At 39.7% G+C, this 17474-nt stretch overlaps 1 protein-coding gene across 2 annotated transcripts in view; it reads left to right on the top strand.

Moving 5' to 3' along the window:
- Window positions 1-17474, top strand: part of EXOC2 (exocyst complex component 2) — a 193093-nt gene that overhangs the window by 115113 nt on the left and 60506 nt on the right. For both annotated transcript variants that reach the window (XM_081143631.1, XM_081143632.1), the window contains exons 13-17: window positions 3589-3713; window positions 12576-12641; window positions 12808-12965; window positions 13346-13467; window positions 14574-14635. In XM_081143631.1, coding sequence (XP_080999757.1) covers window positions 3589-3713; window positions 12576-12641; window positions 12808-12965; window positions 13346-13467; window positions 14574-14635 — 533 coding nt within the window. The remainder of the gene's footprint in view (window positions 1-3588; window positions 3714-12575; window positions 12642-12807; window positions 12966-13345; window positions 13468-14573; window positions 14636-17474) is intronic.

Genomic DNA, 17474 nt, shown 5'->3' with positions numbered 1-17474 from the left:
CCAGTGAGAGAGTATGTAGGAGTCCTTTAACTGGTGCATGTTGAATTCATAAGAAAAAATCCAAAATCATTTTTCCATGTCAGTGATCAAAATTTGAATGAAGTATACTTAGGAATGGGGGGGAAAGAATTCTTATTACATCAATACACAGGTATAAAGAATCTGCTACTAATAAAAAGATAAAATAAAACAGGAGACTAAGAATTGTTCTCTGTCACTGGGCAGTAGGCTACGGGAACCCATCTGTTTTCCAAGAACTGTTCCAACACATTAAGTAATTGCAGAACTTCCACTCAGCATGGTGATCTGACAATACCGTGTAGTACTTACGTTAACACTCCATACTATGGTGAACTCAGACAAAATAATTTTACTGATTAATGTGCCATAAAAAGATTCAGCTCAAGGAATCTTTTTGGAAGCCTCTTGGAATCTTACTTAAATTGTTTAAAGACTTCTATCATAAAATCATTGCAGTTAGAATACTTACTGGTTGATATATTTAACATGAGAGTAGCTGAGTTTACTTTATGTTCATTTATTTTGTAGTTTTCAAAACAAATTTTTCTTTTAGATTGGTGAAAAGGCTATGTTTCCTCTTTTTGCTTGAGGTGGAGGCATTCTCTGTGACAGACTGATCTTTGAGACCAACTCGTTTATATATGATGATTTTATATATATATATATATGTAGAATCTATGGATGTGTAGTAATGCAGGCCAGACAGACTGCACAAAGAGCTTGTCCAACTTCATAGCCCCTGGGGACTTGTGTTCAGGTTAGATTGCTTTCACTTTAATTTAAAACAAGCCCTGCAAAGCATATGTGATACAAGCATACCAGGTGAGTTTCTCACAAGAGGGATACACAAAATCGTGGTCAGTGTAGCTGCATGGAGGAGCTCACATCTTTTGAAACATCGATTTTGGGAATAAATCATGTAAGAGTACTTCCTACTGTATGAGGCAGGTCTTCCAATGCTCTTTCAGTGTTTAGATTTTCTTGTCCTATTTTTACCTTGTCACTGGCCCAAGACACACTAGGCCGTGGCCTGTGCTATGTAACATGCTACCTGCTGTTCTGAAAGCAGTTAGTGCTTCTCTGGAGTTAGTCTGTTTCAGCTCTGTCTGCAGATAAGATATACCTCTTATCTCACTAGACTCATGTCATGTTACCATTAGGACCCCTTTCATTGGCTGTCCATTTAACTGCAGGAGACCTGTGCTGTTGGGCATCAATCCATGGTGAGCCTCATAGACAGACCTTGGAGTGCGGCCACAGAGTTAGCACAAGGTGGACAGTCAGGAAATGTTGGCTGGTTGAACAAGTGCAAGTTTGCAGTGTGCACCTAAGTAAGGACCGTGCCTTTCCCATATATGACAAGTGAATTTAAAGCTTTCCCTGCAACTCATAATATAGACAAAGGACTAACCTGCCCAATAAATTAAGAGGCTCTATGGACCACAAAAAAGAAGTCTGAATGGCTCTTAAGCATATAAATAGGTGCTCAACTTCAGTCATAATAAAAGCTAAAAGGCACTGTAACACTGCAGTGAGATACTGGCTTGACAAAAAACGCCAGTGTTTATGGTGTTGGGTTTTATGTGGTCTGTTTGTTCATTGGTGAGGTTGTAAGGAAGCTGTAACTTGCATGTGTTGCTCGTGGGTGTGTAAATAATCCCTGGAGAGGTCATTTTAATAATACCTGTCAAAACCACAACTCTGTGTACCCTTGGATCCAAGAGAATTTATTCTATATTTATACAAACGGTCCCCCACTTAATGATGGTTTGACTTAATGGTATTTCAACTTTACGATGCCATGAGAGCAGTACACATTCAGTAGAAATCATACTTTGAATTTTGAATTGTGATTTCCCTCCCCTGGGTTAGTGATACGCAGTTGGATACTGCCCTGTGAGGCTGGGCAGCAGTGAGCTGCTGCTCCCAGGCAGCGAGGCAGTCATGTGGGTTGGTAGCCAACACTCTACAGTATACTGTGTTGCCGTTGTTTTTTTGGGGGGATATTGGCTTCTAATCGTGTTTAAGGTAGGCGAGGCTGAGCTATAACATTTGGTAGGTTAGATGTATTTGATGCATTTTTGCCTTCAATATTTTCAACTTACAGTGGGTTTATGGGACTGTAACCCCATAGTAAGCTGAGGAGCATCTGCACTTGCACATATGCTTAAATGATGAGGTACAGCTTACTGGTTGAAGCACTGATGTTACCTGGAAAAGACTGGAAACAGTCCTGTCCGTTAGGAGGGGACTTTGTAAATAATGATACTTCCATGAAACACTATGTAACTGCGGGGGAGGGGAAACATGGGAGAACTTCAGGACTCACTAAGTGAAAAAAAGCTGTGTTTTTAGTGTGCTTTCATTTGGGTGGAGGGAGAATACATATTTCTCTTTGCCTTTGTATATAAAAGACATTTCAGAAAGAATCGCAAGAAACTAATAACAGTGGTTTCTCATGGCTGGAGTTGCGAACTGGGCAGTGGAGACAAGGGTGGGTGGCAGACTTCACTGTGTACCATGGGAGTCCTCTTTTCTAACCACATATTGTCTGTTTAGAACGTTATTAAACATTCCCATTTGAGGATAAAATCCATCTTCTCCCACTAGGATAATAATGGTAATATTAAGCCACAAAACATTATTTTGCCTGGGAGTGTTTTAAAGGAAGTGGGTAGTTGATGGAGGGATTAATGAAAGCTCCCTTTCTTGACTTGCTTTGAAGTTGCGGAGCAGAAGTCAGAAGTTGGCTCCAAGTGCCCCTCCTCTTGCTGGGGATTGGGCTGTGGGGGTGCCTCTGCCCGCTCCTGCCAGGCATGCGTGGAGTGCGGAGGGAAGGGGACCGGGGAAGTGAGCGCTGCGGAGAGGCGGAGGGGCTGGCAGTGACCAGTGCTCGCAGGATTGCTGCCTTTCCGCCCACTTAGCCTTCCAGTAGGAAAGCTGTAAGACCTCATTTCCCACTTACTAAATAACTGCCTTAAGCTACATGTAACCCAAGAGGCTTCAAAAGTGTTATTTTTTCTTAAATTTCTTTGTTTTGGGAGGAGTTATTCATTACATGATTGTTCTTGAATATGTTCCTTTGTGATAACTTGACTTCTTACTGAATTTTCACTGCATAGGGTAGATAGTAGCATTTCTAATAAGTTGATATTAGCTTCAAAATTTAAACACTGGCTGTGGGGCAGCCCTGCCTTTGCCTCACTTTGCTGTTTGAAGGCATGACTTTTTAAAGAGAAATAAAACATCCTGAAGACAAACAGCGTTGAAAAGCCAAAACAACTTCCTCTGTGAAGTGCCCCCTGCCTCTGGGCTGTGCCCTCCTCACAGCCTGCCCCTAGCCCTGCCCTGCTGGCCATGCCCCAGGAGAAAGCAGGGACTTCTGGGGAGAGTGCAGCCTGGAGGTGGGGTGATGGGAAGACGACATGCTGGTCTTTCGGCATATTACGGCATATTACTGCTTTGCAGCCAAAGTGGAGCGCAGTTGCAGGCGGGAGTGGCAGTGTGTGTAAACAGGTTTTTATTCCGGATTCAAAGTATATTCATGGTGTTTCATTCTCCCCCCAGCATGGAGGTACAAATCTCCCCACCGAGTAGCATTTGTTGAAAAATTGACCAAGCTCCTTTTAAGTCAGCTGCCTAACTTCTGGAAACTCTGGATTTCATATGTTAATGGAAGCCTTTTCAGTGAGGTATGTACACAAATATGACTATAGATATAGCTGAGTTATTGTGTATTTTTAGTCTTAAAAATTTTAGATTCTGAAGTGACTTTTTTAAAACCTTAAAACACCGATAACTAGTGTCAGATATTTTAAGATTAGTTAAAAGCCTTATAAAGCCCTAGCACTTAATAACTGTATGACCTTGAATAAGTTAATTGTCCTGGGACTCAATTTCCTCAACTGTAAAAAGAAAATATTGAGTGTATCTGTTTCCAAGGATGATTGTGATGATTAAATGAGATAAAGAAAAAAAGAAAATTTGAAATATTTTCAGGGATTCTGAATGAAGTATAGTGTTAGGTGAAATTGTGGGTGAAATGATTGTGCAGTGGACTGTGAGCAAAGGATAAAATGCTTGCACACGGGTTCGAAATAATTCATATAATTAGGCGATTTCCTAGGTGGATGGAATGTAAAGGTTCTGTTCTTTAGTCCCCGTGGTCATTCTACAGAAGTTGCTATAAGCCTTTATATTTTCGCAGGTCACACATTTACTTAGTGCCTTAATCATCATTGGTAGCGTAGGGGTTATGACTTCTCTGTGTAGTACTGGAGCTTAGACTCATCACTCTGTAGTGTCACTTCAGGTGCCCGCGAGAGGCCCCTGGGTCCTGGAATAGACACTCTAATACCTTTTGCCTCCAGCTGCTAGGGAGGCCCCACTTGTAACATGCAGAAGGCAGCTCTGGCTTCATGTCTCCAGAGAGAACTCTTTACAGCCCTGGGAGAGCTGGGGAGGTCGGGATCTTCCTGACAGTAAAGCTGTTCCCTGCTGCTTTCGCACTTGCCAAAGCAGACAGTGGATGTGGAAAGGGCTGTACAGTCTTTGCCTTTTTGTGCCAAGCATTTGTTTGTGGTTCAGGACCTCTCTCCTTGGTGAAGAGTGGCTGGGTATACGGCCTTCAGTGGCCCATCCAGCCTTGTTTGACCGTGGACATGTATGCTGCTCTTAAAGAAGAAGAGTTGGGCTCTGGAGCTGTTGTTTTGTTTTTCCCCATTGTATATTTAATTCTTATTTTTCCACTGTTTCTTTTAAACCTAGTAGATCCCTAGATTCTTCTTTCTACGAATGGTTAGTTACCTAAACCATGAAGTTTACTTTGTGCATGAAAACAGAAAAATGAGAATGCATCAGAAAACAGCCTCTGTAGGGAAGTCAGCCCCCTCAGCATGAGTTATCACTGTGTTTTTCCTGCCTTTAATTTCAGTGTGTATCAGCTACTGTGCTTTCTAAGTGAACATTTAAATATTTAGCAATAATGAGTGTCACAACTTTTATATTCTTTTTGTATCACTTGGTTATATAAAAGGTATGTTGAAAAGTTAGCCATACAGAGAAAGTCAGTCTCCCATAAAATAAATGTAGGGTTTGGCTGACCTTCATAAATGCAAAGTTGCTTATTGCTGGCTGAGGAAGAAAGTGCTTTAATTTTAGTTTTTCAGGTGTCCTGAAAAAAAATTTCTCAACGTTCTGCTTTCAAACATTTCCCCATCAGTTCACATTTTTATTCACTTGTCTGGATTGGAGTTGAATGACTACTATGCTGAGAACAGATTTGGGTTTCTTGCCCTTTCCCACAGTGGGACAGCTGCACCACTCACTTCGCCTAGTTCCTCTTTTAATCTGCTCCATCTCTAACTCAGGTTGCTTGTATGAGGCCTGGGAAGGCTAGATGTTGCCATATCGGTGCCATGGCCACATAGTGCTCACATGTTTTTGTACGGAACACTGGTGTCGAATTAGAAACACTCAATGTTTATCATATATTAGCTGTGCCCTTAGCAATAACTTCACTTCTCTGCTCACTCCATAAGGCTAGTTTGAGAATTGAGTGAGTTAACATAAGTGAAGTGCTTATTTCAGTGTCTGGAAGATAAATAAGAATTTGCTCTTATTATTTGGAATAAATATTTACTCCAGTATTTTTTTTTTTAATTTTTAAATTTTATTTTTGTTTAAAATATTACATATGTCCCTTTTTCTCTGCAATGACCCGTTCCACCCCGTCCCATCTCCCTTCCCAGTCCCTCCCCCCAGCATTGTCCGTGTCCTTGGGTTGTACATATATGCATATAAATTCTTTGGTTACTCTCTCCCCCTCCACCCACCCGCCCTCCTCCATCCCTCTGACATTCGTCAGTCTGATCCATGCTTCCATGTCATTGAATCTATTCTGTTCATCAGTTTATTAAGTTCTTTGGATTCCACATATAAGTGAGATCATGTGATGTTTGTCTTTCTCTGCCTGGCTTATTTCACTTAGCATAATATTCTCCAGGTCCATCCATACTGTCCCAAAGGGTACGAGGTCCTTCTTTTGTACAGCTGCATAGTATTCCATGGTGTGAATGTCCCACAGCTTTTCTATCTACTCATCTACTGATGGGCACTTGGGCTGTTTCCAGATCTTACCTATTGTAAACTGTGCTGCTATGAACATAGAGGTGCATATATTCTTTCTGATTAGTGTTTTAGGATTCTTAGGCTACATTCCTAGGAGTGGGATCACTGGGTCAGAAGGCAGCTCCATTTTTAATTTTTTGAGGAACCTCCATACTGTTTTCCATAGTGGCTGCACCAGTCTGCATTCCCACCAGCAGTGCACCGGGGCTCCCCTTTCTCCACACCTTCGCCAGCACATGTCGTTTGCTGATTTGTTGATGGAGCCATTCTGACAGGTGTGAGGTGACACCTCATTGTGGTTTTAATCTCATTGCCCTGGTGCATATAGGTGTTCAGTGAACAGTTTAATAGCATTAAGAAATACTGGATAGCACTGCTAGATTAGTGTTGAGCAGTGTTAAGGTGGGTGAACTCATCTGAGGAATCCCCTTAGGAAATGGATTTTACACCTAGCTCTTTTCCAGCCAAGTGGTTTTTTTCCTTCCAATTGGATCAGTTCCTGTGGGTCGACCACACATCGACAATAGTTGCTTTATTGTGGGTCTTTTTAGTTTGTAAAATTCCCAGGTACTTTTGACCAGAGGTATTTTAGTAAAAGGGAATACATTTTCCTTCCTTACAGGTTATACCTAGTTGTAAAATAAATGAGCTACTTCTGAACTCATGAACATTACTACTGAAAAATTGTTTTAATTAGTTCCGAGTTGGAAATGTCTGTAGTATTTCTACCTAATCGTATTTATGAATTTTTCTTAGAAGTTTATAGTAATAATTATTAATTAAATATAATTTCTCTACATATTTGGGCATGTTTTTAAACTATTTACCCTCTATTGAAAAGCTAAAAAGACACCAAAGGGCAGCAGAAGAGAATGGGAGAGTTAAGAAAGTGTGTCTACCATTTCATTCTCTGAGTGAGATCCAGAAACTTAAAGATGGGAAGAGCTCTGGGCTTTTGATAGTTACTACTTTATCTCAACAAGAAAGCTCTATAACATTTAAAAACCCAGTTTGCTTGAAATTTCTTGTTATAGAACTTTGTTTCATTAAGAGCCCATCCGTTGAAGAGTTAGATGGAGTTTTCAACAGTTTAAAAAATAGTCAGTTCTTCAAACCAGTCAAGCCCATGTAAAGTAACATATGTGAATCAAAACAGTGAAATCTAGCCGTTGGTCTCACCACAAAGTAGTTTTGGTCTGTGTGTGCAGGAAAGAGTTAAGGTTTTTAGTTAACGAAATGGTTAATTGTAGGTTAAGATCTCACCTTAAGATATATTTTAAATACAGTGTATTTTGGGATGAAAATTTTAAAGCATACAAATAATTTTTAAATAGTAGGGATCAGAATTTTAAAAAGTTTTATAATTTATAGTATATAGCATTTTATGTTTCAAAATTAGATTTAAAAAATAGAGCAGACTTACATAATTCAGTGTGTTGGAGGTGTTCAATTATTCATTAGGTTAAAACAATAAGAAAGCTGTTTTTAATTAATGATGGCAAGAAGTATTCCTCACAGCTAACCCCCTACCTTCCATTTTTCACATATTTGGAGACGGGCCCTTGAAGTTCATAAAATAATTCTGTGCAGTAGATGGCATCATGTATTCATTAGCATGTGTGGTGGGCAAAATTGTTCTGACAAAATTTTGCCTTAATTTTAACATCATGTATTTTAATAATTGATTCTCACTTTTTTCTTTGATTTGAAAATATTTCACAGACAAAGGACTATGAAATAATCTTCCCAGTGAACAAGCCCAATATATGAAAAGTTCAGTATCAGCTGCTATGGCAGATACAACTAGAAAATACACCATCTGACGGTCAAGATATGTCACAGTTTTATATTGGCATGACCCTTCCTTGACACCTTTCGTTCAGAGTTCCATCCGTTCCTCCACAGCACTAGCCCAGGACTCTATTAGGGTTCAGGGAAACAGAATCAAGAGGATGTTGGTTCTGTGTCCAGCCATATATGTCAAGACAAAGATTTATTATGAGGATTGGCTCACATGATTATAGAGGTTAACAGGGCTCACGCTCAGCTGCAGTCAGCAAGCTGGAGACTCAGGAGAGCCCTTGTGTAGTTCCCATTTGATAGCCATTGGCCTTAAGACCTGGTAATCACCATTGTTTCCGTTCCAGTCTGAAGGCTGGAAAAGGCAAATGTCCCAGCTCAGGCAGTCAAGCTGTAGCAAGTCCCCCTACTTTGGCCTTTTTGTTCAATTCAGACCTTTCACTGATTGGCCAGGACCCACCCACATTGAGGAAGGCAAGCAGCTTCCTTCAGCCTATGAATTCAAATATTAATCACATCTAGAGACACCCTCCCAAACTCACCCAGAGTAATGTGTAACCAAATTTCTGGGCATCCATGACCCAGTCAAGTTGACACAGAGAATTAAGCATCACCATGTCCTTAACGTAGATTTCCCTGTACAGGATACCTCCTGACATCACAGTAGGTTCTGGCTTCTCAGCAACATCTAAATCCAAACCTAAAACAGTCCTCCCGGCCCCAGCATTCACACACATTTCTTAAACCTCTGCTCCTCCCTTTTGTTGACATCTTAAGTTTCCAGGAGAAGCATTGATCTGCTGGACATTTCAGGAGCATATCACAGGGTTATGCCCACAGATCTTCAGAGGGTCAGCCTACTGTGTGGAGACTCAGGTGTTTTAAAGAAGCCCTTTCAATTAAGCTGGTGGTGTTCAGGGCCACCATGCCTTCTGAAATGGGTTCCAGGAGGTTCTGAAGAGCCCTAACCTTGGTACTTCATCACCAGATATTTATTGAATGCCCTGAAAAGCCTCTGTGTGCCAGGTACTGAAACACACACATGTACACACATATGATACACCCACAAATTTTAATATACATACATATAATATAGGTAAAATAGTGACCAAGATAAACATGTCCTCTCCCCTCCATCCTAAATTTTGGTAACAGCTATACTAGAAACAGAGTGTTAAGAGAAAGAATATCAGTGGTGGGCTGGAGGTCAGGGAAGGTATCTGTGGAGATGCTGTTGAAACTGAAACTTGAAGCAAGAGGAGGAAACAGCTACACTAAGCATCAGGCAGGGTGCACTCGGCAGAGAGCAACACACACAAAACTGAGGACAGGAGCTGGGCAGGAAGAAAGACACAGCATCCAGAGTATACTGAGCAGTGGGCGAGTGTGCCAAGAGAAGCAAGGGCCGAGGCAGGGAGCAGGCCTGGGAAGGAGTTCGTATTCTAGGTGCTGTGCTAGCCATGGAAAAACTATGAGTGGTGGAGTTACCTGACCAGATTTTTTGGTTTCAGAAAGACCACTCTGGTTGCCTGTTCAAGAATGAGTTGGCAGGGAACAAAAACCAAGGTGCGATGCTCTTGAGGCCGTCCAGCCAGGAAACAGTGGTTGGATTAAGGTTCTGTTGGTAGAGTTGGAGAGAAAATGACCAGTTTTGTATGTGTTTTGGAAGCAGCATTCACCAGGATTACCAATGGGTTGCATGAGGGTGATGAGGACAGGGATTCAGGTACAGCTCCCTTGGCTCCCAAGGGCGTGGGCGTGCCGTTTTCCTAGAAAAACCTGGGAAAGAACTTCACTGGGGGAAGATCTCAGTTCTTCATTTTAATGTGTTGCATTTGAAATTCCTGTGACTTACTCAAGAAGAAATATCAAGTAGGCAATCTGAAATTCAAATTGTCAGAGGAAAGATTTGGGCTGTATATATAAATTTGAAAATGTGATATATGATATATGAATATCTATTTGGTCTTTGTCCTGGCACAGAGCTCCTAAAACCCTTGGAATTTCTGAAGTGAGGAATAATAAAGGTATCTTTTGTTAATGAGGTGGCTTAGGGTCCCCACCTAATGCTGAAGGACTGGTTGCCCAGAACACCAACCATGTGATTGGATGGTTGGAGCTTTCACCCCCAAACCTCCTAAGTAGCCAGAGACTGAGCTTAGTCACCAGTGGCCAATGATTTAACCCAGCCTCCATTGAAACCCAAAAGGAAAGGTTCAGAGAGCTTCTGAGTTGGTGAACATGTGGAGATTCTGTGTCAGTAGCCTGCTCAGAGAAGGGGTGCCCTGCCCTGCCCTGTGCGTCATTTCCATCTGTCTGTCCCTGAGTTATATTCTTTTATGATAAGTCAGTTATCTAGCAAGTGTTACGTTTCTCTGAGTTCTTTGAGCCACTCTAGAAAATTTATTGGAACTGAGGAGGGGTTCGTAGGAACCTTCAGCCTGTAGCCAGTCAGTCAGAAGCACAGGTGATAACCTGGGCTCGTGATTGGCATCTGAGTGTACACGCATGTGTGCCTGTGTGTGTGTGCCTGTGTGTGGTGAGGGGGGCCGGGGCAGTCTTTCAGGACTGAACCACTAACTGTGAAATTTGACTCCTGGTAATGTCAACATTGAGTTGAATTATCGGACACCCAGCTGGGGTCTGGAGAATTATTTGTTGTGTGGGGAGCCCCTCGTATCCCCCTCCCCCTCCCACATACACATTAGAATTAGGTGCAGGTCCCAAAGTAGAACGGCCTTAGATAGAAATGATATTTGAAGCTCTGAGAATAAATTAGTGAGGGAGTATAAAGGAAAAAGAGTAAGTGCCTAAGACAGAGAACCTGATGAAAACTCAGCACTTAGAGAATAGCTCTTCATCGGCTCAGTAAGCAGGGGCCACGTGTCTGCTTTTGCACACCTGGGCGACTCTATCACCAAGTCTTGTTTTGAATCAGAGCGTCACCCTGACAGAAACAGAAAGTAGACTAACAGCTTCAGGGCCATTTGGACTTACCTGAGTGGTCGTGACTCAGATGGAAGTCACTCTTGACATCTTTCTTGCTGAAACTCCCAGTGGAATCACTAGGTTCAGCCACTTGTGCATCAGAAGCCTCTGAGTATCTCAGCCCTCCTCCGGATCCCTCCTGCCCTCCTGGTTCCCTGGTAACTGCAGCCTCTCCCAGCTTGTCACGCTCTTCACACGACCTCTCCAGTCACTTCTCACTGCAACTCTAAAGCACTTCAGTCACTTCTCACGTGTCATAAAAATAAAGGGACAAAAACATCAGTTTCTGAGTTAAATCTTGGTGTGCAAAGAATTTTGAGTGTTGTTTGCCAGTGACCTTAGGAATTTGCTTATTGAACTATTATTGTGGTACATTTTGGGTTTGGTTCTTTTCAGAAACTAAAGTTTAATTATTTCACAGCAAAAGTGTATTTCCAGAAAGAAAAAGTGATAAAGCTGCATACTTTAACATAAAATTTTCAGTTAACTGTAGATTAGAGCCTGAAAAGTTGTGTGTCTGAGTGTATGCTGACAACTTTTTATCAGGTCTGTCTGATATTTTTGTTGAAAACATTTGCAGTCCTTACTCTTCTTTTATGCATTCACGTCAGTAATATTCATTATATAAACCGACTCTATACACTATGTTCCTAGCTTATACATAAAATATGTATAACATTACTTATGTTTTAAAATTAACTTCAGGTCAATATCATCATTTGTAATGCAATTATTCTTAACGTGAAAGTTTTCTTGACTTGTCTTTAACCAATAATACATGAACGTTTTAACTTTAAAAGATAACTTTTATATTATGTTAATGAAATACCAGAATTTTCTTTTACATTGTACCATTATGTTACTTCTTTATTTGGAAAGTTTCCTAAGCTCGCCTTTCTAAGGCATTTTATATAATAATATTTAGTTTTTAGGAAAGTTGGTAATTAAAAGTTAACTGAAATTCAATTGAATAGATTTCTCTTTAATCAATGCAATGTAGTCATCTGCACATTACTTTAAGGAGGAGAGAAATATCAGAGGAAATCATGGGTATCAGTAAATAGATAAAAAATTAATTTCAGAATTCTGTCATATATTTTATCCTAAGGTAGACTGTAAAACCTCTGAAGAAGAGCAATGATTTGTAATTTTTTAAATATAAAATGTCAGATGTAATGTTTATATGCATAAAAATATTTGTCAAGGGAGTGGAATGGATGTCCTGAGATTACTAGACATTAATCTGGAGTTCATCTTTATTTCAATTCTGGTCAGTGAGAAATGGTATTGAGAATGTTACCATGGGTATGATACTTTTAGGTTTAACTATATCAGATTTTTGATGAAAATGACATAAGAAATGTCCCTATAAAGAAAGGTAGTGTCAGTTAATACTTATGTTCATTTTGGGAATTGTACTTATGTGTTTTAGGAAGACTCCTAACTTTTTGCTAGAATAAGAAAGGTTCCTGTTAATCACCCTTTAATCAGAAAGTTAGACTGTTTCTTATGCAGTTCTTTTCATCAAGTTAGAGCCACACTTCATGGTTTTCTGTATACAACCCCTAAAGCATTTCTTATTTTTGTAACTTATTTCAAAAGATAAATGTGTGTTTGTTTGTTTTTTAATTTTTAAGACTGCTGAGAAGTCAGGCCAGATTGAAAGATCGAAGAACGTCAGGCAAAGACAAAATGATTTTAAGGTAAGTTAAGGATAAATATGTAGACTTTTCACAGGGTAGGGTTTTCTCAATCACAGTAGAAGACTATTTACGGTCAATATATTCATCCTCTCTCAAGCAGAATCTTTCATCTGATTTAATCAAATTAGTGACTTTTACTGCAGTTTATTTCTTTATTATTGTCTAGAAAATGATTCAGGAAGTAATGCAGTGTCTCGTGAAGCTGATCCGTGGAGCGTTGCTCCCGCTCAGCATCCCTGAGGGTGGCCTGAGACAGTATGGAGGCTGGGAGGTGAAGCCTGAGCTCTCTGGACAGTGGCTCGCTCATGTCATCCAGACCATAAGGTAAACAGGAACACATTTTCCTGAAAAGGGTAAATTTTTTTGTCTGTCAAAATAAATACTCGGGATGTGATAGATTTTTAATATATCCTACGAAGAATTTTACTTTGTGTCCTTCTGCCCCACTGTTTCCTGTGTCATCTAGCAGCTCTCAAAGCCTCCTGGTCTTACGTTTGATGAGCGTGTCATACTGGTTGTGCATCTTACATTGTTTAACATAGTGTTATATTATAATCCATCTTATGGTCTTACTTTTACCTTATTTTCAACATAATATTGCAGCTTCTAAGCTCTATGATGAATTATTACAGCGTGGCCAAAATGGTGATGGGCTGCTTTGTTTGCGCTCTGCTCACTTTTGTTTCATTGTGTTTATTATACAGGCTTACTTATGAATCACTGACTGCCCTTGAAATTCCCAATGACATGTTACAGACGATCCAGGATCTTATTTTGGATCTCCGAGTACGTTGTGTGGTGGTCACACTGCAACACACAGCGGAAGGTATATTAAGAAAAATTGATGACATTTACTAGACAATGGTTATCTGAATATGTCACCTCTTTCTAGTTTCCAAATCATTGAAACCAATAAATTTATGGAAATTTGAATATTTTAGAACATCTGTAGCTGCTCAATAGAACTTTCTCAAAAGGAATTTCTAAAAAATTTGAGATACCAGACCATGCAGAAATAAAGATGGATATACTTGAAAAATATTTAAGGCTATAAAAACATCCTTAGGCAATGTTAAGTAGAAAAAGTAGAATATAAAATGTATATAAACTGTTATCCCATTTTTGAAAAAATATATATGTGTATTTGAAAAGTTTAATTTAGAAAGAGCAATGTAAAATCAGAAGAAAGACCGTTAGCAGTGGTTCTTCAAGTAGCAGAAATTATAGGTAGTGCTCATTTTCTTCATACTTTCTAGAGTTTGGGGGATTTTTGCATACAGTTATAAAAAACAATTAAGATTATCATTACAAGGCTGCCCTTTAGGCATGACTATCATCATTACCATCAGTAAGAAGTTCACGTCTGTACAGAATTGGTGCTAATGCACTCTGTAAATGGAAAAGGAGTGGAATCCAGTGAGAAACTGAACAGTGTCCTCTTAATTCACCACCTCCTCCTCTCAGGGACCTAAACCAGACCACAGTGCTAAAGGCTTGGACAGGTCACGTTCCTTTAGCCAAGTGAGAATCAGACTGCCATTGTCAAGAATGCATAGGGTTAAAACAGAATCTAAATTGTTCATTAGAAATTTAAGGAAAAAAACATTGTAGAGTTATTTTGTACATGTTTAATATTATCAACGGTGCTGAATAAGTAATAAATGTCTAAAATTAGTATTAAACCTAGTCTAGCATTCTCCAAATTGGGCTATGTAGTCAAAATTTTTACTTACATTAATGTTTTATTAGAAAAATCCAGTGATCACATTTAAATCCTTGAGTCTACCAGAATTAAATTCTGTACCTAGTTTCACCAATGTTTTACAAACCTATAAAAAACAATTTAAAACCCTAACCCATAGATTTTTATCTCTGTAAAGTTCAGGGAAATAACTAAAGTGAAAAGCACTCGTGTCTTTGTTTTCCCTACAGAAGTGAAGAGGTTGGCTGAGAAGGAGGACTGGGTTGTGGATAATGAAGGGCTGACTTCTCTAGTAAGTTTAAATTCTCTTAAATGGCTAATCATTAGTGCATATTATATTCGAAGTAAATGATTTATTGTATTAATAAGGAGCATGTGCTCTCTATTGAAGCTAAATAGTTTCTGGAAATAGAAAAATAAATTACTTAAAGTTTTCTTCTCAGGGTCATTTTTGCTGAACACTAACCACACATACTTAAAAATTAATAAAAAGTGGACTTTTTTTGGAATAATCATTTTCATTGTATCACTTACTAGTTTTGTTTCACTGTATTTTCTAAGAGATTATGCTTAATTCTAAGTTACTCAGCAACTTGAATTTTTCATAAAAGCAGGATAGAAAAAAATGCTATGGCTGGTTTCTAGGCCAAAACAAAACAACAGCAAACTCCTCCAGATATATACGCTGGTCGGGTGGCCGTGATCTCTTCATTCAGAAGAATGATCACTTTTTCAGATGGGAATTTTAGGTTTTCAAAATACCTTTGGCCCTGGCCGGTTTGGCTTAGTGGTTAGAGCGCTGGCCCGCGCCTGAAGGGCCTCGGGTTCGTTTCTGGTTGAGGGCACGTACCCCAGTGGCAGGCTCGATCTCCGGCCCCGTTGGGGTGCGTGCGGGAGGCGACCAGTCGATGTCCCTCCCACATCGGTGTCTCTCTCTCCCTCTCTCCCTTCCACTCTCTGAAAAGCAATGGAAAAACATCCTCGGGTGAGGATTCAAAAAAACACCTTTGAGAATAGTTTTCATCAGTTACCGTGTTTTATGTCTTTGTCATGGACCAGTTTCTGCCTACTCAGTGAGTGGGTAAGGAAACTAGAATAAAATGGTTTTGATTTGCCAAATTTATAAAGTGGTGGCGAAGTCAGGTTTTTCCCCCTTTACCATTTTTTCCACAAAGTTGTTATAATGTCATTGACTGTATTCCCTGTGCTGCACATTATGTCCCCATGACTTATTTGAGTCAGGTTGTTGAGAAGCAATAATCCCATGTAATATTTCTTTATTTCCTCGAATTTCTGCATTTCTAATTGACAGTCTTCCTTTCACAATTGAGTTTTTGACAAGTTGACATTTTTCCTTCTGTTTCTCCAAAGGTCAAGGCTCTTTCTTCAATTGACACAAATGTGTACAAGTGTCCCTTCCTTTATATGTATAACAACGTGGTTTAGGAGAGCAGTGCTTCCTTCCACATATTTGTAAATTAAATCATGCTTGAAATTAGGGGAACTTGTTATTTTAAATAATCCCTCGTAACGATATTTTAAAGGAATTTTTTAATTAAAAAACCTGTTTTGATTCATTTGGTTTCTTTTTCATAATGATTTGTGTTTAAATACAAACTATTCTATAACTAATTCCATCATACTAAATATTTAGAGGAAGGAGGTTGGACAGACCTTGTGCCATCCAATACAGCAGCCACTTGAAGCATGGCTCATGTAAAATACACATCAGATTTGAAAGACTCAGTACAAAAAGAAAGAATGTGAAATATCTCAACTTTTTATATTTATTACATGTTGAAATAATAATTTGATATATTTCATTACATAAATTTTATTAAAATTAAGCTTTTCTTTTTAGTTCTCTTAATGAGGTTACTGGAAAACCTGAAACTGTATGCATGGCTTGTGTTTGGGGCTTAGATTATACCTTTGAGGGACAGCGCTGGTGTCGGAGCAGATGCCGCACTGGCTCTGGAATCAGTCTGGTTCAGTCCTGTGTTCTGCTCTGTCATAGCCATGCAGTCTTAAAGAAGCCACCTAACCTCTGCCCTCGTTAAGGAAGCAGCAGAACACTTTTCACAGTGCTGCTAGTTCAGATTAAATGAGATGCTGTACAATAGGGCACTGAACTACAAAGCTTTGTGCGCAATAAAGGAGTTTTATTCATTCAACTAATACCTGTAATACTGAGGCCACTCTAATAGTATCTTTTTTTTTTTTTTTAAAACTATATCTTTATTGATTTCAGAGAGAGGACAGGAGAGGGAGAGAGAGAGAGAAACATCAATGATGAGAGAGTCATTGATCGAGCCCGCAACCCGGGCATGTGCCCTGACGGGGAATCTAACCCTGATCTCCTGGATCCCAGGTGGACGCTCAGCCGCTGAGCCCCGCCCGGCCGGGCTCTAATAGTATCTTAAGTTTATTGTTATGCCGTAGTATTTTCAAAGCTCTTTCATGTAACCCTCTCCCACTGATTTATCACAGCAAGTCTGGAAGACAGGCTAAAGAAGGGGACCCTTGGACCATCAAACACTGAAAAACTTACTGCAAATGAAATAAGCCGGGGCAGAGAGACAGCAAGTTCCCTTGCTGCTTGGTTTTGATTTGTTCCAGCTGAGATTTGTGGAAATGAAATTTTAACTGTAGTAGTAAGAAACTGTCTCCTCTATAACTAACTTCACGTTGGGCCTCACACACACAAGCCAGAAAACTAAACACACTGCTCCTTGTAGCTGAATGGCCCACAGAAAGTTACACTCGTGGTGCCAGACAGTCCTGCTCATCAGATGTTGTTGAAGAAGCATGCCGACAAGACGGGCTTGATGACGCTGAGCATGGGTCTCACCATTCAGCATGGACCTCACTTAAGAGAGAACGTTTCAGTGCTTAGAATAAAAGTCTAGGTTTCAGCTTGGAGTATTTTTAACTTAACTAAAACTCTTACTTTGAATACTGACTTAAATTACATATCTCTAATGTATATTTTGTGAACATTTCTATAGCACCAGAACCATTTGGTTGAAATGAGATTCGGTTTTTCCTTCCCTGTGACAGATAGGAAAACATTCCTTTACCACATTAGAGGAATGAACACAGCTTTGCCTCCTTAGGACTGTTCTTTCAGC

The sequence above is a fragment of the Miniopterus schreibersii genome (genome assembly GCF_964146895.1).
Source record: "Miniopterus schreibersii genome assembly, chromosome: 8".
Taxonomy (NCBI): domain Eukaryota; kingdom Metazoa; phylum Chordata; class Mammalia; order Chiroptera; family Miniopteridae; genus Miniopterus; species Miniopterus schreibersii.
This window is presented reverse-complemented; position numbering and strand designations above follow the sequence as displayed.